The sequence below is a fragment of the Ambystoma mexicanum genome, chromosome 11, assembly GCF_040938575.1.
Source record: "Ambystoma mexicanum isolate Mex_15411 chromosome 11, UKY_AmexF1_1, whole genome shotgun sequence".
Taxonomy (NCBI): domain Eukaryota; kingdom Metazoa; phylum Chordata; class Amphibia; order Caudata; family Ambystomatidae; genus Ambystoma; species Ambystoma mexicanum.
In genome coordinates, this window is record NC_090934.1 from 449656425 (window position 1) to 449683051 (window position 26627).

The following is a 26627-nucleotide window of genomic DNA, read 5'->3' on the forward strand; positions in this document are numbered from 1 at the left end:
CAACCCCTCTTGCCCGGCTAACTATCTCCCCATCTATAGCACTCCTTTCCTGGGCAAACTCATGGAAAAGTTGGCCATCTCCCAGCTTAATCTTCACTCCGATTCAGTTGGTTGCCTCCATGACCATCAGTCTGGCTTCAGAGCTGCCAATAGCATGGAAAGTGTTCCCCTGAACATCCATGAAGACCTGCTCTCCAACCTTCATTCTAATATCTCATCTGTCCTCATCCTACTTTCTTCTGCCTTTCACACGGTCAACCATGTCATCCTGCTCAATCACCTCTGTGATAAGCTTGGTATCACTGATCAGGCCCTGGCCTGGCTGACCACCTTTCTCTCCAACCGACCCTCCTAGGTCCAACTTGGGTCCTTCCTTTCCTCTCTCTCACTTTCTACCTGTGGTGTTCCAAGGGTCTAACCTCTCTCCTTGGCTTTTCAACCAATACCTGCCACTGCTCGCCCACTGCATTGCTGCTTTCTGCTCAAACTTTCAGTGCTATGCGGATGACACCCAACTTGTTTTCAGGCTCCCCTCTGCCACCTCTACTCCCTCTCTCATCTCTGACTGTCTGCAATCCAGGGGTGGTGTGCCGCCAACAATCTCTACCTTAATGCTAGTAAGACAGAGATCCTACTCATCGGCACACCTGCACCTTCCTTTCCTGTCACTCTCTGGCCGTCCCCCATGGCCCTCTCCCTGCTCCCACTTGCGAGGCTAAGAACCTCTGGGTCATCGTGACTCCATGCTTTTTTTCTCCACACATCTGACGTCTCAAAAAGTCTAACTACCAACTACACCTCCTCATAGGTATTCTTCCTTGCCTCTCCTTCCCCCAGAAGCTCACGGTTTCCAGATCTCTGGTCCCCTCTAGGCTGGACTATTACAACAGCCTCTTTCTAAGTCTGCCTTCAACCACTCTCCGCCCTCTGCAGCTCATCCAGAACAGGACTGCGAGACTTGTCCTTGGCCACAATCCTATCTATCCATCTCTTCATTGGCTCCCAGTGTCTGCAAGGATTAAATTCAAGACCCTTTGCATTGTCTGCAAGGCTTTCTAATGCCTGGTTCCGCAATACCTTGAACTCTCCCTCTGGAAATACATTACTACTTGAGCTCTTCGCTCCTTCACCTCCAACTCCCTCAGGGTCAGTTGCTTCTACAAGCAACGAGTTGGGGGGGGTAGATCCCTTTCCTCTGCTGGGGCGTCCATCTGGAACAGCCTCCCTGAAATTTGAGGAGAGCCATCTTCGGTTCAGGAAGCACCTCAAGACCTTCCTCTTTGCTTCTGCCTTCGCTCTTCCTCTCCCCTGCTAAACTGTGCTTTGGCACCGGGTTACCCTCCGATATCGGGCCCAGATCCCTGCTCTCCCAGCCACACCCCTGCACTGCCTCCTGACAACCCTTGCAAGTCTCTACCGGCTACCCTACAGCCCCCTTCGAGCATTAATAATACACCCGTTGTTTACACCTTATTTATTATGTTCAGCACATTCCAACCCTCCTCTGCCCCTCACGCCCCCCCCTCCCTTTTCCCTGCACTTGCACGTTCTTAATGTCACTTGGCCTAGTAAGATCGTTGTTCTGTCCTCCCTTGCCTCGTTGCGCCCTGAAACACATGGGCGCAATACAAATAAAATACCATATCATATAAATATTAGCCTCAGAAGGAAGGTGAGTAACAGCAATATTCTATTGAATAGAAATGATTTCATCCATAAAACATGTGGACAAGGAATTACAGAGGGCTTGAGAGGAGGGAAGAGGAACCGGTGAGCTAGTAGAGATTACAAACCACTTTGAACAACTCCCTGGGGTGATTTCACAGACGTTTCAATAATAGATGCAACGTAGACACGTTTGGCACATGAAAAGGCAAGGTGATACTGGGAGGTGACCAGAGACATGGCAAGCTTTTTCCTGGGGGTAGAAGAGCACCTCCACTTTCGTTCCATCTGCCTGCGTTGTAGGCAAAGGGCGTGCAGCTTGTCCATGAACCAGTGCTGAGAGGGGCGTGAAGATAGCCTAGATGTCTTGACCTGAGAAAGGCTCTCTGCAACTGCGGTCAGAGTACTTGTTAAACAACTCATGTCCAAAGGGGACAGCCCTGAAAGTTGGGCAAGTATAAAAGAGGTCATATCAGATTTAGATACTGAGCGCCATACACACCGTTGGACTAATTTGGCTGGTGGAGCCGATGGCAGGTCCTTAATGCCCCATGTGAAGTGAATGAAGAAGTGATTAGACCACAGGATTTGAAAGGCTGCAAAAAGTTCTCAGCATCTGCTGAGAAAAATCAGGTCCAAGGTGTTCCCTAAGCAATGGGCATGTTCATGAACCTGCTGGGGGAGGCAGAGTTCTTTCATAGAGGACAGAAAGCTTTGAATATTAAAGTTCTCCACCTCATTGACCTTAATATCAAAGTCACCCACAATTGCAATTGGTTATTTATAACATGCTTAATACCCAGAGATTTCTAAGTGCGTACCCGAGCATCAAACCTGTGTTGCTCCTCCTCGTCTTGCTACCAAGGGGAGGACGTTGCCCCCAGAGCTATCCTCCCGACACAATGGCATATCATCCTGACAAAGACAGGGGTTTACTTGAAGGAGACAAATGTAAGTCCTGTTCTTACTCCAGGAGAAGTTGGAACCTATCACTTCTTTTCGTACATTGTTGATACAACTGACATTTTTATTATCAAGTTTTGAATCCGAAAGCACTGTGTTGGAACTTTGTGGCCAAACAATTTCCTGATTTCTTTTGAACTGTGGAGCAAAACCTTGCTCAAACCTGGGGAAGGGGAATTAACCCAGGTCATAAGAGGCACTGGCCACATTGTGAATGTGGTTTTATGTTATACATAATTTTTAAAATGCCATACATTTCCTTTCTTTAACAACACATTTTATTGGTTTTATAGCATAGAAAAAGAGAAAAAAAAAATACAACATCTGCGCCCATCAGGGCCAGAATTTAAAGAAAACAACAGTACAAATAAATCATACATTTCCTATACCAGGTTTTCTTACTGTAATGTCGGTTTCAAAGGTTCACATTGCTTCTTCCCATCGTTGCCAAATGTTTCCCGCTTTTTCAAGGCATCCTCTGGCCCTGTATACCCCCCTTTTCTATGGCAATGTATATCTGTACATCCGTGATCCATTGTCCTACTTGCGGTGGCTCTGCTGCTCCCCACAGTTGTGCTATGTTCCTTTTTATTACCGCTGTTGCAGTTGTGAAGCAAAGTTTTTCATATCTTGACATGTCTATCTCGCTGTCTACTCCCAGTAGCAGCAGTTTAGGGTCTCTGGGGATCGTCTGGTTCAAGACCCTTGACAAAATATCACAACATTGTTGCCAAGAGTGGCTTATCTCCGGGCATTCCCATAGTATGTGAAAGAAGGTTCCTTCTTCCCTTTGACAGCGTAGGCAGTTAGGTTCTGCTATTTTACCCCAGCGCTAGAGGGCTACCCTCGGGTAGTAGACTATGCAATATCTTCAATTGCACCAGGTGTAGTCTCGCCGATATGGCAGCTTCGCGGGGGTACATTAGGACCTGTACCCAATCTTCCTACATGATCTCCCCCACGTCTCTCTCCCATTTGGTCTTCAGACTTGTCAATTCTGGAGTGGAAAATGAGGTAATAGCACTGTACATGACTGTGGTAACTTTAGCCTGAATGTGTTCTCTGACTATGTTGCGTTCCAAAGGCGTGCAGTCTGGCATATCAGAGATAATGGGGAGGGGTTGCTGTAATGCATGCCGGAGCTGTGTGTAGTGATACAGTTCTGCCTCTGGGAGGTCAAAGGTCGAAGTTAGGTCTTCAAAGGGTCTAATAGTTCCTTCCACTAATATGTCTTATTCCATATCTCGCCCATATTGGCCATTTCGGCAATGTGGTCACTCCAGAGAGGTTCCTATTGTTCCATAACGGTTGCAGTGGTGTGACTTTGTTCTCCTAGCCTATGAAGGCGTGTGCCTCCACGCAAATGAGACGTCTGTGATATCATGTCTCGGGGATTGGTCTGGGAGTCGCAGCACATAGCTATGGGAGGGGATGCCCTCACATGTGGTAGTGTAGTTTCGGTGTGTCGGGTGTCATTTATCACCGACATCTGGCTAGCCCAGTAGTATGTCTGTAGCCTTGGCAGACCAATGCCTCCTCCCCATATTGACCTTTGCAACGTTCGAAGGGCTATTCTCGGATGCCTGCCACCCCATAGGAGTTTCCTAAGTGTAGCATCTATTTTTTGGAATGTTTTCATAGGTATGTGCAGTGGGGCATTCTGTAACATGTACAAGTAGCGGGGGAGTGCTAACATTTTAAATAGTGCCACCCGTCCCAGTAGGGTCAGGGGTAGAGACATCCAGTGCTGCACATCTCTTGTGAATCGCTCCGTAATAGGTTGTAGGGTATAATACCCAGGTGTTGGAAATGGTCAGAGATGATCCCATATGGGCAGGACACAGGGGTTTCCTCACCCAATTGGTTCATTGGGAATAGTGTGGATTTGGACCAGTTTACTTTTAGGCCGCTAAAGGCTCCATATTTTTGTAGCAGTTGTCACCTCCGGGCATGTCGTCTTGGGATCTCGTAGATCAATAGGTTGTCTGCATAGTCTTCCCATCCTGGTCCGCCTGGGATACCTCCCCCCCCCCCCCCCCCCCCCAGGTGCATGTGTTCCTTAGCAGTTGGTCCAGTGGCTCCATAGCCAGTGCAAAGAGGAGGGCTGACGGGGCAACCTGGTCTTGTCCCTTTTCCCAGGGCAAAGGATCTTGACGTCCAACCATTCACCCTGACATGATCCGTTGGTGCGGTATACAACATTTGAACCCAGGATAGGAACTGTTCGCCAAACCCCATCTTGCATATGACCTCCCAGAGTGCCCCCCAGTGGATGGAATCAAATGCCTTTGCGAAGTCTATTACAAGCACCCCCAAGGGGACGTTTAGGGACTGGGCACGTTCACTGGCTAGGTGTATTCTCCGCATGTTAATCCTTGGGGACCTACCGGGCATGAAGCCACATTGGTCTGGATGAATTAAGGATGTTATGACCTGCTTTAGGCTGGTCGCTAGCAATATGGCCAGGATTTTCACCTCGCTGTTAATGAGGGATATTGGTCTGTATAAGCTACATTTGTCTGGGCGTTTATCTGCTTTCAGTATTACAATTATTGTGGATTTCCTTAGGTCCGCTGGTAGGCTCCCCAAGGTTTTGGCCTGTGCGTACATGGAGGTGGGGGGCCAGCTCATTGCCACCTATCTTTTTCCAGGCTTCTATGGGAAATCCATTTGTTCCGGGTGTCTTCCCGGATTGGAGCTGCATCATGGCTTCCGTTATCTGCTCTTCCGTGATTTCTGTTTCTAGGCCCGCTGCTTGTTCGGCATTTAGTGAGAGAAGGGTGATCCCATTGAGTGTGGAAGTCTCGGGAGCCATGTATAGCCCTTCATAATGTCTTGCAAACTCTTCTGCGATGTCCGCGTCCGTCAGGCACGGTTCCGCATTTTGGAGTGTGATTGCCCTCACTTGATTGTGTCCCTCGTCCCTTCGTTCAAGCCATGCTAATATCTTCCCCACTTTGTCTCCTGTTTCGTAAATTCTGGCTCTCATTGCCCCATGGCTTGTTTAGCATCATCAAATGCCACATTTTGTAGCTTTTTTTGGGCAAGGACCAAGGCTCCGTTTGTGTCATGATTCCTGCCCCTCAAGTCCCCAGCCCTCCAAGATATCAGGCTTTAGCCAGGCCAGGTACATGGCCCTCAAGTGCCTCTCCATCCCTCCAAAGACCCACTTGGAGGGAGACTTGGCTCTTGTGGCACCAGACTCACTCACTCCCATATGATAACATTGTGGATTGGACTTGCAGTGCATTGATGGAGACAAGATGGATGCCCCCACATATTTCGGTTCCCAGAACTGCATGTGCAGTCTAGTCTTTTGGGTGTGGTTCAGCCCAGGGACACCTGGGATACCAAGAGACTATTTAAGCTTTGCGTTTTCTGCACGTGCAGCTTGACACTCACCGTGTTCAGATCGGTCTCCAGTAGGCCTGCATCCATCTTCTGCGCTCAGCTCCTGTAAGAACAAGAACACCGTTAAGAACAGCCTTACCTTGCGGCACTCCTGCCCATCATTCATCGCTCCTTCTGTTCTGCGGGCATCTTCTGTGGTGTCATTCCCATCCCGGCACACCGCTTCCTAAGGAAAAGGGAAAAGAACAGAAATAAAAAGGCATTCAGCAAATCTTCACTTATTTTTAAAGACTGTACGAGCTTCAAACGCTTACCTGAATCCCAGCCACTCCGGGGGAACTCTGTCTCCGGAACTTCTCATCCATCTGCAAGAGGGGAAAAGACACTCCAGGTTCGCGTGGAACCATCTAGAGGTGCTGCATACCACGCTTACTCACCGCATTTCTTCTTCATAACCGGCATCCACGCTGAAAACATTGCGGCACCTAAAAGACACAGAAAAAGAACTCAGTTCAATACAAACACGAAAGGGTCGCATCGCGCCTCGCGCTCTCACTCACCTTCAGCGATACTCATCTCAGCAGCACGTCGCCATCCCCGGACACCGGCCATCATCTAAGGAAGGCAAGGAACGAAGTTAGAGAACTGTTCAAAAGACTCATACTTACCTGTCGGACTCTTGCCAGTGAAGTAACTAGGCAGCAACGAGCCAACATCAATCAACGTGCCCCTGCGCTGAAAGCAGGACGGAGAGCACACTTTCCAAGAAAACAAGGTGAGCTGTGGATCAAAGGGAAGGGTTGGACCCCGGGGAAGAAGGGGTTCAAGCACACAGACAATAGGGAGTTAAACTCTACCAATCCTGTGTTTCAGGACCAGTCTCCAGTCAAGTAGACTCCAGGGAAGAGGTTGTAAGAGGTCAGAACAGGCTGAGTGACGTCCCCGTGGATACCAGGTGAGCGTTACAGTTTGTATCAGGCTGATCCTGGGCCAGGTACGACTCCTCTGCCCGTTTAACATTTGCCTCTGCCTCTTTCAATGCTTTCAGGTGCATTTTCCTTTGTGCTGCAGTCCAGGAGATTATCTCTCCTCGGATCACAGGCTTATAGGCTTCCCATAGTGTAACAGCACAGTCTACCGCCCCTTCATTTAACTCGAAGTATGTTTTACTGGAGCTTTGTAAGCGTTCTATCAGTTCCGGTGAACCCAGGTGATAACTATTCAGTCTCCATACCGGTGTCGGGAGTGGTTTACAGGTCGTGATCGTCATGAGTAGGGGAGAGTGGTCCGAGATGCCTCTTGGGAGATATTCTGCTTGTGTTGCCGTGTGTAGTATTGGTGCTGGTACAAAAAAAAAAAAATCTAGGCGTGACCAATGGTCCCTCTAAGATGTGCTCTTGCGCAGCTTGCTTCTGGGTGCCGCTCAGACGATTTTTAGCACCAGACAAAGACAATTCTCACTTATTCAAAAAATATTTAATAAGATAGAAACAATTATGGCATTTGCTTTCTCTTAAAATTACTAATGAATCTTGATATTCTGGTATAGCTCATTTGCATTAGCCTACTATGCAAGCATGACCTTAAAAACCTGAAAGCCCCAACAAAGGAATACACCCATAAGAAGTTAAAGACTAATATGAAAAAGTGGTTCCATGAACAGCAGAATCTAAGCAATGTATGCCTGGACACATTAACCAAATAATGTTCCTTACCCACCCATGATCCCAATACTTGATTCTTCAATGCTTTTACATGACTAAATTCTGTCCCAGAACACATTTAGATATCAACCTTGATTCTTCCTCTTTTGGCTCTATGACAGGTTACCAGACTTGTACCTACATTCATGTGTTTTATATTTTATTTGTTGTAAAATGATTAACGTTCAAGCGCTAGAATTTCTGTTCATTGTGCCTCACCAAAAGAGTCACCCACACTATCTAACCCAACTATCAGCCAAACATTGGCTACTGACTAAGTAAGCAGGCTACTTGGATAATGCTTCCTCTTCTTTGTATATATGTCATGCAAGTGCTTTGCAGCGGTCCTATTGCAAGTTAACACATTATGAAACTCAAATACTGCCTTGTATGGAGTAGACAAATGTCATGCTTAGCATCTCCTACTTTAGCACTGCTGACATTACCCAGTAAGCTAAGAGCAACATTGCAGTATCATTTTCTTGGCCTGCAATGGATAATGGGTTTGGACTATGCCTGACATTACTCCTCTAGAATATTAGGTCAATGGATGTTCCATTTATTTTATTTATATACAGGAAAAACAATGCTTTTGATAGCAAAAGAACATACAATAGACCAAAAAAAAAAAAAGAAAAAAAAAAAAAAAAAAAATCAGATTTGATGGGAAGCACTGAGCTTCATACAATGGGGTGAGTTTGGGGGACATTCTGACCAGGTTGTGGAGGGGAGTAAATGGAACAGTAAATACATAAGTGGAAATACATAGATTAAATAAAACCAAAATTGGAAATTTGACCCTGATGGGTCAAGTGCTAGCGTGGAGGCAGAGGAAGTGAGGGACAGGCAGGTGGGAGGTGAGGAATAATGTTATCTGTCTGCTAGCTGAGAGGTAGGTTAAAAGGATAACTCAGAGGCGAGAACGTAGGCTTTTAGTTTGAAACAAAATCTGTGTAGACAGTTTCTGGGATATCCGAGGGAAGAGAATTCCATAAAAGTGGAGCAAGAAGAGCAAGTGAGAGGAAGCACAGGGAGGGCAAAGAGCCACAAGGGTAGTCGAGGAGACATAGCAGAGATTGTGAGAAGGCTTGTAGAGTTGGATAGAGGAGGATAGATACAGATAATAGAATGCTTTTCAAACAACCTGCATCCTTTGCAAGTGTTCAGAGTTCCATTGGGCATAGGCCTTAAATTATACAGTAACTGCTATACAGAAATGGCTTCACTGAGCACTTGTATAATACTATAGTGTAGCAGTGGGGTATGTTGCAAAACATCTTGCATGCACTGCTAAATAATTGTGTACATGTGTTTACTGCTACAATCTCTCACTTTCCACAGTGCTCTGTCGACTAGTATTGGGGGCTAGCAGAAGAGCCGGGGGATTGCGGAGTACAGGTGGAAGGGTACAGGGGAACACTCCTAGGTGATGAACAAATCAGCAAATTAAAAAAAAAAAAAACAAGTCAAAAACTTTTGGTACTACAGTACAGTAAAAGAAATGTGTTTGGTAAAGAATGGGAAATTGTGCCGTCTGTTTCCATCTATGCTCTGCTGCTGAGGGCTTTTCTATATAATCATATGTTCTTGGCTATTGGCTCTACCATCCCCCTGCAACATATTTAAGTAATAACAATGAATTGCAGAAGGGGTCCCGGATTACAGAAGAAGGCACACAATCTATTGGACAGCTGAGCATTGCTGCTATTAACTTAAGGCATACATATGTGACTTTCTTCAACCAGGCTCCATAAGAAACCTCAATAAGGTTCTTGTTGAAACCTCAATAAGGTTCTTGTTGAATTTTGTCTAGGCTGTGGTGAGGAAGGGAGAGCAAAACTATAGGCAGCATCATTAGCCTGATCATTTTACTTCCTATGTCAGCATTTCAAGAAGGCTCTGATAACATTATGCACCCTACTTGCATTCAAATGTTATTTTCTCAGGCAGTAAAAAAGTAATTTGCGTTGCCAATAGTGATATTTTATGCTTATTAAAATATGTTCTTTCCTTTTATAATTCCTCTTGACATCAGTCATCAATCTTATTAAGAGTGGTTTCCTATGCCACTGTTCTGCTGGTAAATAACTTGAAAACATAACCGTGCAGCTTTGTCGGTAGAAGCAGGGGGTAGACTCCCATGCATTAATTGATTTCCATTTGTGTTGGGCCCATTTTCCTGTTTTTAGGGAGTATAAATTGATGGTGTATGTCTCTTAGCTGTAGGGCTTGTGTCAAGTAAGTGTTGTCACAACTCACAGGACAACACAATGTGGATAGTAAGCAGAGGCCCAGGAATTGTGACCATCGTATTCTGAGGTGCAGTTATTCTGGTGAAATTATTGTTACACATCCTTACACAAACTAGGCATGTTCTCCTGGCCCTTGAATTACTTCATTAAAGTGCAACACGAACTCCTATGGGCATGTTTTCTGCCATATTTCTTTCAGTTGCCAATGTTCCTTTTGCACATATTGTACTCTGTCTGGATTGATTCACAGCTATATCTATTATGCAATATTTGCTTTCCAGTGGCATAAAACACACCTTTTTCTCTGCACAGGAGTACTTTGGCTAGGTACGGTGTCAAATCTTGACGTCTTGGACTAGTTGATTATCTTTCTTTATTATAACATATACACTATTTTTAGGCTGTGTTTGGAAAAAAGTGATCTAAGATGTTACTTTTACACAGATTTGTAAATTGCAGTAATTGGGAGGTGGACATTCCTTTCCAAATTCTATTCAGATATGGTAGCTCACTAACTACACATGCTCACAAATTGGCTTACCTCATTCAGCTGTACCCATGGACAATAATGTGCGCACGATAGACAACCAGTTCTGCACATAGAGAAAAATAATGAGAGAACATTGGTCGTGACAGTGACGCATGTAGCCCAGATTGATGGGAGTATTCCCTTTCCTCAGGGTGTAGATCGCGCCACACATCTTATGCCAAATGCTTCCACGAATGTGGCTAGTTTAGTTCGGGTATTGGGATCCCTGCCGCGTAGGTGTGTGCGATCTCGTGCATCATCAATATCATTGAAGTATCCCCCATGATTAGGACATCCGCTGTGTCATTGACCAGCAAGGGCATAATGTTGTCTATTAGTGTGGCTAGTAGTGTAGGCGGGGAGTAGATCGCCATCAGGGAGATTGTTTTGTTTCATAGCGTGCCTGTCAAATATGTGAATATGCCTCTGGTGTCCTGCGTTACTCTTGTAAGGGTCAAGGAAAGTCTATTGTGTATCAGTATTATTACTCCCCTTGCTCCCATCATGAAGCCTGCCTGTATTGCCGTACGATAGTTGGCTCGCTTGAAGAGTGTGCTGGTTGTTCCCACTAGGTGGTTTTCAGTTAAGAAAGCTGTATCTGGACCGTGTCTTTTCAGAAACTGTTGTACTAGGCGTCTCTTCAGACCGTTTTCTAGGCCATTCGTGTTCCAGGCAAGAGGATTTAAGGCTCGGGTCTTAGTGTCTTGTAGGGTCATTTGGGCATTCATGGGTATGGGTGACTGCGGTGCCTACTCGGGTGTAGGCATTGCTTTTGTTTGCTCTGTGGCAAAGAAAGACGTTCGGTGTGTATCTAAAACCTATTTCTCGAGAGCTTTGGTATTCTAATAAGTGCTTCCATCTTTTCAACATATACCGAAAACATGCGGTAGCCCTGAGGCAACAAAAAAAACCTTCCAAACTCTCCAGTCCCTCCCCCTCCCTATACTCCACCCCAACACGAAGTACCTGTAGCACAAACATCGCTGACATTGCCAAAAAAAGAAAAAAAAAAAAAAAAAAAGAAAAGCTCAACATTCCCCATTTCAACCAAAAGAAAATTCCAAGAAAACAGTTCTATCAGGGGGGTGGGGGGGGGGGGGGGGGGCGGGGGGGCGGGGGGGGGGGGAGGGCCTTCGTAGAGCTCCGTCTCCTGCGCCTTCTGTTTGAGACTTTCGAATTCGATTAAGTCGTATGTAGCGCCAGAGGTAGCACCAAAGGATAGGAAGTAGCCTGTCATACTGCAACAGTCCGCATTATATCTCTGGTGCGGAGTCATGGCTTGCTCATCGTTCCTCTCGCTCCGCTACCAATTCCGGAGCGGTCCCATCGCCTCTGGATGTCTCACAGGGGAGGCATGTCCTGGTCTAGGCCGGGGCCTCCCTCTGTCTCGCTGGTTTCATGGGTTTCATGGTCCAGTCGCCCTCAATGTGAGCTTCTGCCCACTTCCAGGCCTTTTGCGGGTCAGTAAAATGTACCGTGGTTCCCTTATGGTAGATCTTGAGCTGTGCTGGAAAGAGCAGGCCGTACTTCACATTCATGAGAGCTAGCTGTCTCTTAAGTGGCTCGAACGATTGTCGTGCACGTTGCACATCTCGGGTGTAATGCGGGAAAAATGCAATCCGGGATCCGTTGTGCGCAATTGTCCCTTTCGAGCATGACATCTGGAGTAGAGCATCTCAATCCCAATAGTTGAACAATCTAGCGATCACCATACGGGGTAGCGCACCTGGAGTCGGCTTGCCTGAGGCATTCAGTGAGCCCTTTCCACTGAGAAGAATTTGGAGAAGGAGTGGGGCACGAGGATATCCGTGAGCCCATTAAAACTAGCTCTATGTTGTGTCCTTCTCCCTCCGGGAGTCCGAGAATATGCACGTTGTTGCGGCGGGATCCTCATCCACCCTGGATTCTAGGGTTTTCAGGCGGCCGAGGGCTTGCGATAGCTGTCGGATGATGCCGTTGATGTTATCTTCCGCTTCGGAGATATGGTGTTCCGCCTCACCGTTTCGGGAGGTGAGCTTTTGAAGATCATGACGCAACAAGGAGACATCCGACGCCATGCTGTACATTTTGATCTCCATAGAGGAGTGAGAGCTGGAAATGGCATCCATTACGTCCCTTAATGAGTATCTTCGCCAGTGGGAGAGGTTGGTTGTGTTGATTGGCCCGCCGGCGCAGTGCTGATCACGATCTGATCCATGCTACTTTGTGTGGATGTTTTCTTCTGTCTATCTTTGCCCATCTTCAAAGATTGTATGGAGTTTGTGCTCTGTTGCTAAAATCGTAGATTAAGGCAGCATCAGTTCTCGTGGGTCGGGTTGGCAGGGTTCTAGATTCCACCCCCACCCCCTCCCTCAAAGGCATGTCTGTCCGAGCGTTTTGAGGATTTAATTTTCTCAGGACCAGCGTAATGCCACTGTGTCCATAAGGCAGTCTCTTCATTAGTAGCAGGTGTTGCTGCCCACTCTGGGAGTGTTAATCTAGAACACTGTATATGTAGCAGTGCAGTAGAGGAAGGCGTCAGGTACTCTGAGTGCAGCAATCCACCAATTCACCAGTCCCCCTCTGGCCTCGTGCAGCAGACCCCCAGCGGGCAGGTATCAGGACAGTATTAGCTCTTGGAGTGTTCAGTCCTAGCCTGTATTTCGTGCCCTGGATGGTGGCCTGCTTCTCTTTGGTATCTTCCAAGGGGTTGCGTGCGTTTCCCCAGAAAAAGGATGGCCTTACTTCCCCGCCAGCTTCCGTTGTGCACTCCTCGTTGAAGCTCCAGGGCTGGGCCCTAGGCTCAGAAGGTGCCTCTGCACGGTGCGGTGTCCTGATAGTCAGTTCGGCAGGGAGAGGGAGACTTACTTGCTGTGCTCTCCATCCCAGTCAGTGGGTGCAGCTCTACCCTCTTCCACTATGCAGGCGGCAAATCCAGCAGGGTGGCCTCTGCTTCGGGCAGTACTCAGGGAAGGTGAGCTGCTGGGTCGGGGTCAGGTGTCCCTTCCGCTCTGGGCCGTCATGAAAGCTGGGAGGGCAGGCACTCCTCCCGTCTGTGGCGTGTAGTCCGTAGCATACGCGGCTGCAGGCAGGCTTCTTCAGGGGTTGTATCTGCCACTGGTTGTCTGGTGAGTGTCCCGTCGATGTTTGTTGTATGACTGGGTGTTTCCTCGGCGGGGCCCGGGCACTTACTTCACTGCTTCCCAGGTCCGCACATCCCCGTGATTCGTGCCGCCTGGGTAGGGCATGTATCTTGCTGTCTTTTTTTTCTCGGCAGATCCCTCGCAGGCTGTTATGTGCGGATCCCTTGGCCACAGCTTCTGGCCACTATATGGTGTAGTGGGAGGCCGTCAGAGGGTGATTATGTTGCCTCCTCCGAGGTCCGCAACAGAGCCGGTACAGCTGCTCCTGGTGCCTAGCCGAGCTCAGGATCTGTTGGTCATTTTGGACGTATGCCTTGGAGCGGTCCTCTGCGGTTCAAATTTCTCCGCTATCTGGCCGAATATGCACAACAAACTTGGTCAGTCGCAGCCCCGCACATCACAGTTCAGTCGGTGCGTTTTGTTGGTGTAAAACCCTCGAAATTAGGATGTTAGATCAGGATGTATTCAGCGCCTGGAGGAGCTCACGAAGCTCATGTCCGCATCTCTTGCATGCAGGCCACGCCCCCCCATACATTTCCTTATTGAATATACAAGTGTGAGGGACAGATCCTTTTGTAAAAGTATTTTCTTTAGTTTATTCTAGGCAGGAAAATCCTTGTCAGGGTAGAGATAGAGTGGTGTTTAGCCTACCTTTTATTTAATAAAATGCTACAGCGTTCCAGGTACTTTTTCGAGATAAAATGTAGATTTTGGGCAGTAATGGGTTAATGACAGCATATTAGTGCACCTTTCTCATTTCAAAAATGTCTTCATGTGTGTTTGCATCATTTTCAGGTGGTTTTCGCATCTCCGGGCACCCTAAAGCATGGCCTGCCAGCAGTTTGCTCGTTTGTTGGTGCCGGCCCAACTCAACCTGGCAAGCTCTGGGGACCTCTGGCTCGGGCACAACGGCTTCCAGGGCCCCAGAAGCACCTTTGATTGTACTGATCTCCCAGACAGTAACCACAAAGGCCGCCCTCCCTGGGCCTCAAACCACATCACTGCGTCACTCCGCCTGGACTGCCAGCTCTGACAGTCCCTCAAGGGCACCCAGCCTGGGCCTCGCCCCAAGCTGCTGCTGCTCCTTCACCACCCATTCTGCAGGTCCTCCGACTCCTTCTGGCCCACAAACAACTGGCACCTTCTGGGATGGATGTCACACCTGGAGGGCAGTACTTCTTCCCCTGCTGCCCCCTCCCAGTGGCCAAGACATCCTCGTCACCAGTGAAGTAATGGGTATTCTCAGGCTCATACACCACCTTGAAGTCAGGAGGTAAGTTATTAAGTATGTTTATTCCTGACTGTGAGCACAGATAAGAAAGATGGACAGAAATATTTGGACATCCCCCACATCCAGCACAGCTGCTTCATGAACCCATAGAACCAAAGCACACCAACACTCCAGGTTCAATATGACATTACACCATCCTGCATCCACACACACAGGCCCATTACGACACATGGTTTTAGAAAATATATGGTTCTAACATATTGCCAATTTTGCAAGTTCTCATTTTGTCATTCTCAGAAGGATAAAAGGATGACTGGACACAGCCAGTGCTGGTTAGTTAAACTTGTGACATACAGGCTAAACCTCATGTCAGAAATGAGCCCTTGAGCTATGAGCTATTCATCAGGGTCGCTTTAAAAAAAAAAAAAAAAAAAAAAAAAAAAAAAACAGTGCTATCTTAAAGAGTCATAGAAATCCATTTCAACATGTCCTTATTTGCATTCACCTCCTTGCACCCTGGTGCCTGCAAATGCAACAGCAGCAAACGCCAAAACTATTGGCGTTGCTTGAAGGCACAGTAATTATGGACAATCTAAGCCTTAGACAGAGCATAGTGAGGGGAGTTCAGGGGGGTTCCCCCTGTGAATTCTTTTTTTTAAAATAATAGGTTAAAATGTTGCATTGTAGAGCATACTTTTAACAAAAAAATGGGTAAATAGCCAAACAGTTTGCAATTGGTGCGGGGGGGTGGGGGAGGCAGGGGGCAGGCATGACATTTTGTACTGGACATCTATGATAGATTTCCAGTAAAAAGATACCATCCCTGTCCCCTGGGCCCCACTGGGCCTAACACAATCAACATGATTAGGTGTGTATGCAAAGCGCTGCACATTCATACAGCAATCACCATCATTCACATGAGCATCCATCACCATACACTCACTCATTACATAAGCATACACATGTTTAAATAAAAACAATGAACATAAATGTACCTTCTGCATTGGCCTGTGTGTGGGTGCTTAAACGCCCTGCTCCAAGCTGCTCTGTCCTTATGTGCAAGGAGGCGCAGGAGCTCCCCCTCGGACATACAGACATGCAGTGCCCCAGCCAGCATTTCCAATGAGTTATGGAATGCAGGCGAAGCAAAATTGCCCTAGCACACACATGGCTCAGTGAGCATATGCAGCTGGGGAACTAAACAGTGTTTCCCTTTGACAGTTCAGCCAGCCCAGGAGCACTCCCATCAGCTGGAAAAAGCTGCTGAGGGAGTGCTCACTGTTTCACTGGGCTGGCTCCTTAGCTCCTCCATAATGGGTGAGGGACCACTGGGTGGGCGCCCGCTCGCCATTATGGATGAGCCGCCAGGCTCAGACTAGCCTATAGGGCAATGCATGTACCAAAAATGTAAAATGCTACTGTGGGCCAGTCAAAATGGGCCACCATTTTGGCCAATGTGGACCAGTTTGAGTTACTTAACTATGCAGTTAGTAATTTTGACCATTATTGCTGAATATATCACAATTTACTTACATTTTAACACAAAGCACCCCCTTGGATACTACTGAAACAGTGGGCCTCATTACAACCCTGGCGGTAAAACCGGCACGGCTGCCGCCAGAGTTGCATCCGGGTCTGGCACCCGCGAATGGGCAATTACCGGGTCATGCCGAGTTAGGCGGACCTGATAATTGCCCTTTCGTGGGTGCCGGTACTGGTAGATCCCCATTCCCATTTGAGCCCAGTAGGGCTCAATGGGAATGGGGAGCTCGCCGGTGCATCAGATGATCTGTGCTTGCGGGTGCCGCACAGCCTGCCAGGTCAGACCTGGCGGGCTGTCAGGCACCCGCAAGCACAACTATTACTATGGTGGTACGGTAACAGTGGTGCCGGTAGCTTACCGGCACCATTGTTACCGTACCGCCATAGTTGTAATGAGGCCCAGTCTGACTAAAGAAATGAATATCCATTTACAACAGCGGGCCACTTTTTCATTGTTGCCTGTGACAGTTTCATGCTTCAGCCCGACCATGTGAGCCACCCCTGCCCATTTCTTCCAATCTAAAAAAAATAATTATTATATTTCATGCTGAGCTCTCGGGGGGCCCCCCAGGGATGCACCTGTGGACCTCTGGGGGGAGGGGGGGGCGCGTCACAGTTTGAATACCGCTGATCTAAGGTCTCTTTTTCAACAGGGTAAACCCCGGAAACTGTTTAACACATGGTTTTCATTAGAATTAGCGGCAAAAAGGAGACATTTGAGATCATTGGAAAAGAAACGGAGGAAGAGCAAAATCTATAATAAGTAATTGATCAAGATTACCCAAAAACTATAGAAAGGCCATCTTTGAAGCCAAATCCAAATTTCTCACGGATAAGATAGAGAAAGCCACTAGTAGACCGAGAGAACTTTACTCAGTCATTTCAGAATTTGTGGAACCAAGTTGTGCCTCAGCAGCTCTAGAAGCTTCACAAACACAGGCAGGTGCATTCAATAATTATTTTAGAAAAAATTATTATTGGAAAAAATAGAATCAGAAGATTGCTCAATCAACGTTGATTGAAGCAGAGGAGCCCTTGGATGTGGGCGATACTGTTAAATTAGATGGTTTAGCTATTCCAAAACCGTTTATATTTATAAAGGTTTCAGAGGAAACTACAATCTTTACTCTCAAACTTAAAACCTAGGAACGACACCTTATTCGTGATGCCATCATTAGTAGCAAAATGACTGGCGTCGATATTTCTCCCTTGATTGCAGAGTTTGTGAACAAATCTCTCATGACAGGCATTCTGAAAAGGGCAGTTGTTACTCCATTGCTGAAAAAGGCAAAATTAGACCCCACAAACTTGCAAAATTACAGACCAGTGGCAGGTTGGCCATGGCCTGGAATTTTTTTTTTTTTTTTTAGAAAAGACTGTTACATTACAATTACAGGAGTATGTAGAAAAGGAGAATTTACTGGACCCGCCACAATCTGGTTTCCTACCAGGGTTCGGTACGGAGACTACATTGCTGACAGTCTGGGACAAGCTTCGAGACAGCGGATCAGGGGGGACATATCACTTGATTATGTTGGACCTATCCGCTGCATTTGATAACGTAGACCACAAAGATCTTGCTGAGGCGTCTCAAGGAGGTGGGAAAGTTTCTACTCAAGCTCTACAATGGTTTGAATAATTTTTGACCGGTAGAGAAAGTGTAAAATTTTGAGGATTCCAGTCAGATTCCCTTATGCAGATTTGTGGTGTCCCCCACTCCCCTTATTTTTAATCTATATATAAAATCACTTATGGATATCCTGAGGAGACATCACATTAAAGTCCACTCTTACACTGAAGATACTCAGGTATTTTTGAAAGTAGAGATCAGAGGATATTTTTAAAATAGGGGAACACTGCCAATCTTGTTGCTATGGCTACTGATCTATATTCTGCATCTATGTTATAGAAAATGTTGACGTGCCCATTATTGAAATGTGCCCTATGCCAAGTATCCATATAGTAGACTGATAATGTTGCCTTTCAAATGCCACGTGTTTATTATTTAGATAAAAATGAGAGAAGGGGTTGACGTGGCCTTCAAGGAAGTGCCCGCGCCTATTTTAACATTTGCCCAGGGAGCATATCAAAAATTACGGGTTGTGATCCTGAAGTGGTAACGCAAACAGGAAAATATTCGATCCCTTCATTTACTTGGTTACAGTGCCGGCCCCAGGTCTGCCAGCGCACTGTGTGCGATGAGTGTGCTCCTGCCCTGCCCACCGCAAATGCAGAACAGCAGAGGGCTCAGTTTTGTATCCACCGAACAAAATAAGCCCACCCCTGCTGTTTTTAAAGTGTGTTTAAGGACACCTTGCCTCCAGCTCAATGTCATGCAAACAGCGCCTATTAAAAAGTGTCACGCCAACACAGGTGGAGGCAAGGCCCCTGAGCCATGGGGGCGCCCCTGTGCGGCCGCACCCTCCGAGTGTACCTTGAGCAGGTACTGTTTGGTTATGGTAAACCCCTGCCGTTTGTTGCCTAGGACTCAAAAAACCCTAATTTGCCATGTCAAAGAGTATCGTTGGGGTAAAACTAGCAAGGACCATGTGGGAGACACAGCCCACCCAATCCCAGCATTACCACTTCGCCAAATTCTGTTATTCCGGGCAAAACATTTCCTTTACTGTACCTCACCCTTATTTGACAAAATCCAGAGCTCAGAGAAGCGGTTCAGTTGACAGAGCGCCATCATAAAAAGCCTAATTTGCAAATCAGTAATTAAACTCTGTTGCTACATTTATAACGTGGATAGTTCACATGGGCCCCCGGAGGTGGAAGGCACAGAGGTATAAGGTGGGAGGTGGGCTTGCAGGAGGAAGGGCAACACCTACTGGGCGCATTTCCCATGGTACCTAGGTGTGCAGGGAGGGTTCCAGGACTAGCAAAACAAAAGGGACCCAGACTACTGGTCCCCCGGGCATGCTGGAGGGTGGCCGGGTAAAGTAACGGTCACCTGCCAAACAAGTAGTCCCTGCCCGGGACAGCCAGATCAAAGGCGCCCCTCCCATCCAGACGGAAGGGAGGACACAGGGCATTTGATGTGACAAAAAGGGGCTACCTGCTATCAGGCCGTTTTTTGACCTATATATGTGGAGGGCAGGGAAGCCTGCTGCACAAGATGATTGACCTGGGATTCCCGAACTACCTGTTGAAGACCATTACAAGCTACCTGGGAGGCCGCACCTTCCATGTCACCATGCGGTCTCAGATGTCCTCATCACATCCCATCCGAGCAGGCGTGCCACAGGGATCGAACCTCTGACCAACCTCTTCACCAACGACATCCCGAAAGATCTCAACAAGACCGACCTGGCGCTGTATTCAGACGATGTTGTAGTCATCTCCTAGTCATTCAGCGAAAAGGAAGTGGCGAAGAACCTGCAAGCTTCATTGGATACCATTGTGAAGTGGTACAGCGACTGGCGGATAGAACTCAACACCAGCAAGAGAACCGCAAAGCTGTTCACCAGAAAAAAAGATCAAGGAGCACCCACACATCAGCCTTAACGGGATGACCATCAAATGGGAGAGCAGCAGCCGCTACCTCGGTGTGAACCTGGACAGCAAACTCAACTGGGAAAGCCACATCGAGAATACTCAGCAGAATGCAACAGGAAAGATGGCAGCGCTGTACCCACTCCTGAATACCAAGTCCATGCCCCTCCGGACAAAGATCAACATCTACAAGGCGATCATCAGACCAACCCTGACATATTCCTCCCCAGCATGGATGACCAGGCATGAGCGACACCGGAAGAGTCTTCAGATAAGACCCTACGTATATCGTCTGGAGCTCCAATCTTCACAAGAATAGCAGACCTTCACAGAGACCTGGAGATCGAGATGTTGGACGAACATCTAGCAAAGCTGAGTAAGAACTTATGCCAAGCACTGGATCAGAAGACTCATTGCCACCACTGCAAACCCCTTCGACTGCTACCTGCGGCCCATCTCTGCGAAGACCCTGTGAAACCAGCCCTACTGTGACAAGACACACAGACCAAGTATATACTCAACCCGAGAAGATGGAGGAATGAGGCTCAAGCCTCAGTATCCAAAAATCACAGCTGATGGATAAAAATCTATCAGCAAGAAGAACAAGCGCCGCCCCCCTCAGTGCTCCCTTCTCCCAGGCACTGGGCACATCTGCAGCAAGGTCTGGTGCACTTGAGGCAGAAAAAGCCTCCCACCAACCCATAAGGGGTAGGGAGCATCAATAATAAACAAACTGGGTACATACATCTCTGGAAAAGGAAAAAAATAAAAATTAAAAAGGAAAAAAAAACGAGAGCAGGCAACATAAAACTAAAAGATTATAAGAGGATTAATCTAGGAAAGAGCTAATGCTTAGTAAGAGGCAATGTATAAAGTGAAATAGGCTGGATGAAAAGAAGAAAGCAAGTGGCTAATCAAATAAGGCAACATGTAACCAAAACAAATATGGAAAGCGGATAAAACCCGGAAAAGAGCGAACGCCTTTAAAAAAAATAATCCACATTTTTTTCAAGATGCCACATAAAAGGAAGGAAACAAGTGGCGAACAATAAAACCAGACACGGCTCAACGTTTAGTCATTACAAAGTCGCAAGCTTTTCTGTGAAGGGCGGCAGGGACTAGCCTCGAGGTGGCCCTACGGTGGAGTAAGGTCACTGCTCATCTGATCCCATGTTCCCCAAAATGTTTTTTACCATTCTGTTTTGGTTTGTTTTCTTTACACATAGCTGAGTGTCTAATAAAGCTTGTGGCCGAAGTGTTCCCACCTTACCTGGCTGTTTGGTCTCATGATTATGGTACTTATGACCTGTTATGATGGAAGGGGGAGTTGTGGTCATTACATTCTGGCTTACCTGCACTACCAGACTAATAAGTATATTAGCGCAGATGTGGATGTCTTCTGTATTTCTAAACGTGATTTGTTTAATCGAAAATGTGAATGACAATATATGTCCTACTTCCACAGCTAAAAACCCTTCACCCTACCCCGATCAACCCGTCCCGCCGCTGAGGGAACCGGTGCTTTAAAGACCAATGCACAATTTGATTTGTACTGCAATCACTACCGGCTTATGGTTTTACTTCTTCATTAAAGTGTGAAATGCATGATACAAGTAGTCGTTTACAGGTGTATAGTATACTAAAACAGAAGACTCATCACTATACACACTCTGACCACGAGAGGGTTCAACCGAGTTACAGCAAGCGAAGTTATCTAGAGTGTAAGGCACGCGCGACCACACCGCCTTAGATCGGGGGGGGGGGGGTGCTTAGTATTCATAGTAGATTACTAATACTCTTACCCTTTTCCGTAATTGATTTTCACATCCGATTACAGTTAATAATTTCCAAAATCGTCTTTTTGTTCGAGATTTGCCCATTTCTTGTTCCAGTTATGTTCCTTCCGATCATACCACGATTCATCTAGAAATTATTGGTAAATACATTTAAATTTCAAAGTTCCTATTTAATGCTATCCAGTGATCACAGTTGTTCGCCTATTGTGTACTGGGGTTGTGTGTCCAAAACGTAGAGCGTCCAGGGAAAAGCGATGGCTTAGTTAATTGTAACACTTAAGCAACTAATGAGAAAGCAACCACAAACACCCAAACGCTATGTCGGCATCTAGTTGCCCAAGTTCTTACCAGGAGCGGGAGGCCGACGGTGCAGCCCAGGAGGCAGGCGAAGGCGAGGAATGCAGCGGCCCGCGCCATGGTGGGAGTCAGATTGACGAATACCACCTGCACCTGTGGAGTCTAACTATATACCTTGAGGTGAGGGAGGGGGCAGGGCTTAGGGCAAGGTCTACCCACCCCGCCCCTCGGACAGTTACAAAGGGCTGGTATGACCTGTGAAGGCGCAAACAGGACGTGGCTCGGCTGTACAGAGATGGCTTTAGCATTGTAATTCACCAAGCGATGTAATGTATACTGCAGCGAGCCGGGCACACGGTAAATGTTCTCAGAGGCTTAAATAACAGGGAATTGCTACCAATTGTAATGGCACTCGCTGTATAGACATAGGCAGTTTATGCTGAGCCTGGGACCAGTGCTGGAAATTGAAAACATTTATTGGGGCAATGTCACATATAGGGAGAGGGTGGTCGACAGTGGGAGGGAGCGAGTAGGCTTTGGGAAGGAGGGGGCGGGGCCAAGGGCCGTGGTCCCTGGCCAGGTTGCATAACAGTATGTGTATATAGAACCCAATCCTTGCGATTTGCACAACAGCAGAGCATTATGGGAACACAAGAATGTCCACAATTTTAAATGTTAAACATGGCTTATAGTGATCAATTAAGAAAACCTTTCAAGCGAATACTGGACTCTTCTCTTTTGATTGGTCATACTATTCACCCTAATAAAGAGATGTCTATAGAATATAGCACACATATATCCGTTTCAACATTTATGAGTTACGCATTCGGTAATTTAGAAGAAGAAGAACAACATTTATGAGTGGCAGGAGAGGTGGGTGAGTGGGGTGAAGGGCAGGTGGATGTTTGGTGTCCGTGGGAAAGTGTTGGTGAAGGTGGATGCGGGGAGACTGGAATGGAGGAGGGGGGAGGAGGTGATGCTGAATCGGTTGAGGATAGGTCATGTGGGGCTGAATGACTGTCTATTTCGAATAGGGAAGCGTGACTCAAGGGACTGTGCAGTGTGTGGGGTGCCTGAAACGGTGGGACATTTTTTGATTAGGTGTGAAAGACATGTTACGGAGAGAGAATTGATGAGGGTTCGGTTGACTGCGTTGGGTGTGGCTGAGCTGAGTGAGAGGATTATACTGGGAGGTGATGGGGAGAGAGGCAGGAGGAGGAATAGTGTGATGTTGGATTTTGTGAGGCAGACGGGGAGGTGGGAGGAGTTGTGAGCTTAAATGGAGCCAAATAATAATTAGTGGGTACGGTGCACATCATCCTATAGGATTGGGAAGCGCCTGCGTGGGTCCGCCCACGCTTTCGATAATTAAGAAGAAGAAGAACATTTATGAGTTACGCATTCGGTAATTTAGAAGAAGAAGAACAACAACATTTATGAGTGGCAGGAGAGGTGGGTGAGTGGGGTGAAGGGCAGGTGGATGTTTGGTGTCCGTGGGAAAGTGTTGGTGAAGGTGGATGCGGGGAGTCTGGAATGGAGGAGGTGGGACAAGGTGATGCTGAATCGGTTGAGGATAGGGCATGTGGGGCTGAATGACTGTTTCGAGTGGGGAAGTGTGAGATGAGGGACTGTGCGGTGTGTGGGGTGCCTGAGACTGTGGGACATTTTTTGCTTAGGTGTGAGAGACATGTTGAAGAGAGAGAATTGATGAGGGTTCGGTTGACTGCGCTGGGTGTGGCTGAGCTGAGTGGGAGGGCTTTGCTGGGAGGTGACGGGGTGAGAGGCAGGAGGAGGAGCAGTGTGATGTTGGATTTTGTGAGGCAGACAGGGCGGTGGGAGGAGTTGTGAGTTTACGTGTGCTAAGTATTGATTGGTGGGTCTGGTGCACATCATCCTTTAGGATGGGGAAGCGCCTGCGTGGGTCCACCCACGCCTCCGATAATTATAATTGAGAAGAAGAAGAAGAACATTTATGAGTTACGCATTCGGTAATTTAGAAGAAGAAGAACATTTATGAGTGGCAGGAGAGGTGGGGTGAAGGGCAGGTGGATGTTTGGTGTCCGTGGGAAAGTGTCGGTGAAGGTGGACGGGGGAAGTCTGGAATGGAGGAAGGGGGAGGAGGTGATGCTGAATCGGTTGAGGATAGGGCATGTGGGGCTGAATGACTGTATGCATCGAGTGGGGAAGCGTGAGTCAAGGGACTGTGCAGTGTGTGGGGTGCCTGAGACTGTGGGACATTTTGTGCTTAGGTGTGAGAGACATGTTGTGGAGAGAGATTTGATGAGGGTTCGGTTGTCTGCGCTGGGTGTGGCTGAGATGAGTGGGAAGGCTTTGCTGGGAGGTGACGGGGTGGGAGGCAGGAGGAGGAGAAGTGTGTTGTTGGATTTTGTGAGACAGACGGGGCGGTGGGAGGAGTTGTGAGTTTACGTGGGCTATGTGTTGATTGGTGGGTTGGTGCACATCATCCTGTTGGATGGGGAAGCGCCTGCGTGGGTCCGCCCACACATTCGGTAATTAAGAAGAAGAACATTTGCATTATACGTCCGGCTTTGTAGTTTGTGTTGTTTTGAATGCACTTTGGAAAATGGGTTGTTTAGCAAAACTAAACAAGCTGGATGAGGCACAGGATCTGTGAGAGTTGTCTGTGGAAGCTGTACCGCCTTGTTCAGGCCCATTTCCTGCTCTGAACCTGGCCCCTTCTGAGTGCTTATGATTACAAGGTCAGGGCTTTCAGCTAGCTATTTCAGTTGAACAGAGTCTTCTGCCTCACCATTTTGCCATTCTAATATATTGCTTTCTCTATGACTTTCGTTCTGGGCAGTGTTGTAGCACTACGTTTGTAGTCCCCTGGCGAGCTATTTTGAGACCCCCACCCCCTATCCCTAACTTCATTAACAAAGCACTGTACATGGTAGACTTCAGGCAGGCACTGATCTGTGTGCAATGCCCATTTTGATGCCAATGCATGGACACTCACTCCTCCAGAAGAAATATGTAAGTATATTTTTAAATCAAAACTTAAATGTTTTTCTAGCATAGAAAAAAGGGGGTGGTGCTTCGTCTCCAAACAGTTTTATTGGAGGGTGTAAGTATTTGCCACAAGTATGCGATTGCGACCAAGCATAGCAAGGGAGTCTGAGCAACGAAAAAAAGGGTTTGGGGTCCTGGGGTGTCCTTACCTCTCCCCCAGAGAAACTGTTTTCAATGATGGATTAAAATGGTACATTATTCATCACACTTACGTGGGAAAATTGGGTAAAAGACGAGACAGTTTGCAATCAGTTTTAAGGGTAACTCATTAAATAATACAATACAAACAAGTCACCAAAAGTGCACAGAAGCATTTCCCAATGCATTTTCATGACTTTCCCCTCAATACATGCCAGTATAAAAAACATGTTCATGCTGGCTGTGCCCATACATTTCCATGCTGGCTCCACCAAAATATGCCAGTAGGCCCAAAAAAAAACATACTCGTGTTCGATTGGGGCATAACGCAAGTATTGGTACTATAAAAAATATGTCAAACCTGGCTCTGCCAATATATATCAGTACCCCTATGTAAGAAAATATACTCTTTTTGGATTTGCCATTAAAAATCCAAAAAGAGTATGCCATGCCACAATAAGAAAACATGCCCAAGCTGCTTCCAGTGTAGACCCCTTTAGACACGTAAGAACACTTATCATGCTTGCTTTATTATAGATGCTCAGTTAAAAAAAGTCATGGCGTAGTAAGCAATGGCTAGACTGGCTGTACCAAAATGCCACTCTAGCCACAAAATAACACATGAAGTTGGAGTTGTCAGAAAATGACAGTAAAACATGCCATATCATTGAAGGAAATGTCAAAAATGACTCTCTCTCTCTCTCTCTCTCTCTCTCTCTCTCTCTCTCTCTCTCTCTCTCTCTCTCTCTCTCTCTCTCTCTCTCTCTCTCTCTCTCTCTCTCTCTCTCTCTCTCTCTCTCTCTCTCCAGTCACATCCACTCACACATCATTCTCCACAGAGATACCCACCAACCCAGAACATTTGAAAACACTCACATTCATACTCATTCACCCACCAGCCATTCACCCATATACCTTCTCTCACATTCACTCACACTGCATTCTCCATACAGGCACCCAGCATGAACATTAAAACACCCTCATAATCCATGACCATTCACCCACCAGTAACTCGCCCATAAACCTTCTCTCACATCCACTCACACTGCATTCTCCATACAGGCACGCATCTACTACCCACTGAGAACATTCAAACATACACTATGGCACTCGTATCCATTCATCCACCAGTCACACTCATGCATACTCCTTCTTTCATATCCACTCACATTGCATCCTCCACACAGACAGGCAGCCACCAAACCAGAACATTCAAACACACACTATCACATTACTTATTCATTCCACCACCTGTCACTCACCCATAAACCTTCTCTCACATCCACTCACACTGCATTCTCCACACAGGCATGCACCCACCCACCCATAACATTAAAACACACACTATCACATTCATACTCCTTCAACCACCGGTCACAGACACATACCAGATACAAACATCTGACACGCACGTCACATATGCAAAATACACATTCAAATAAAAAAAAGCTTAAGCTTTGGTCCACCGTGGTGTCACTCCAGGCCTCCGGCTCCTGCGTGCTGCTCACAG

General features: G+C 47.0%; 1 protein-coding gene across 1 annotated transcript in view; it reads right to left on the bottom strand.

Moving 5' to 3' along the window:
• Positions 1-22087, bottom strand: part of LOC138503500 (astacin-like metalloendopeptidase) — a 485620-nt gene extending 463533 nt beyond the window's left edge. The window contains exon 1 of the mRNA XM_069623281.1: positions 22001-22087. Coding sequence (XP_069479382.1) covers positions 22001-22069 — 69 coding nt within the window. The 5' untranslated portion in view covers positions 22070-22087. The remainder of the gene's footprint in view (positions 1-22000) is intronic.
• Between the last annotated feature and the right edge of the window lie 4540 nt (positions 22088-26627).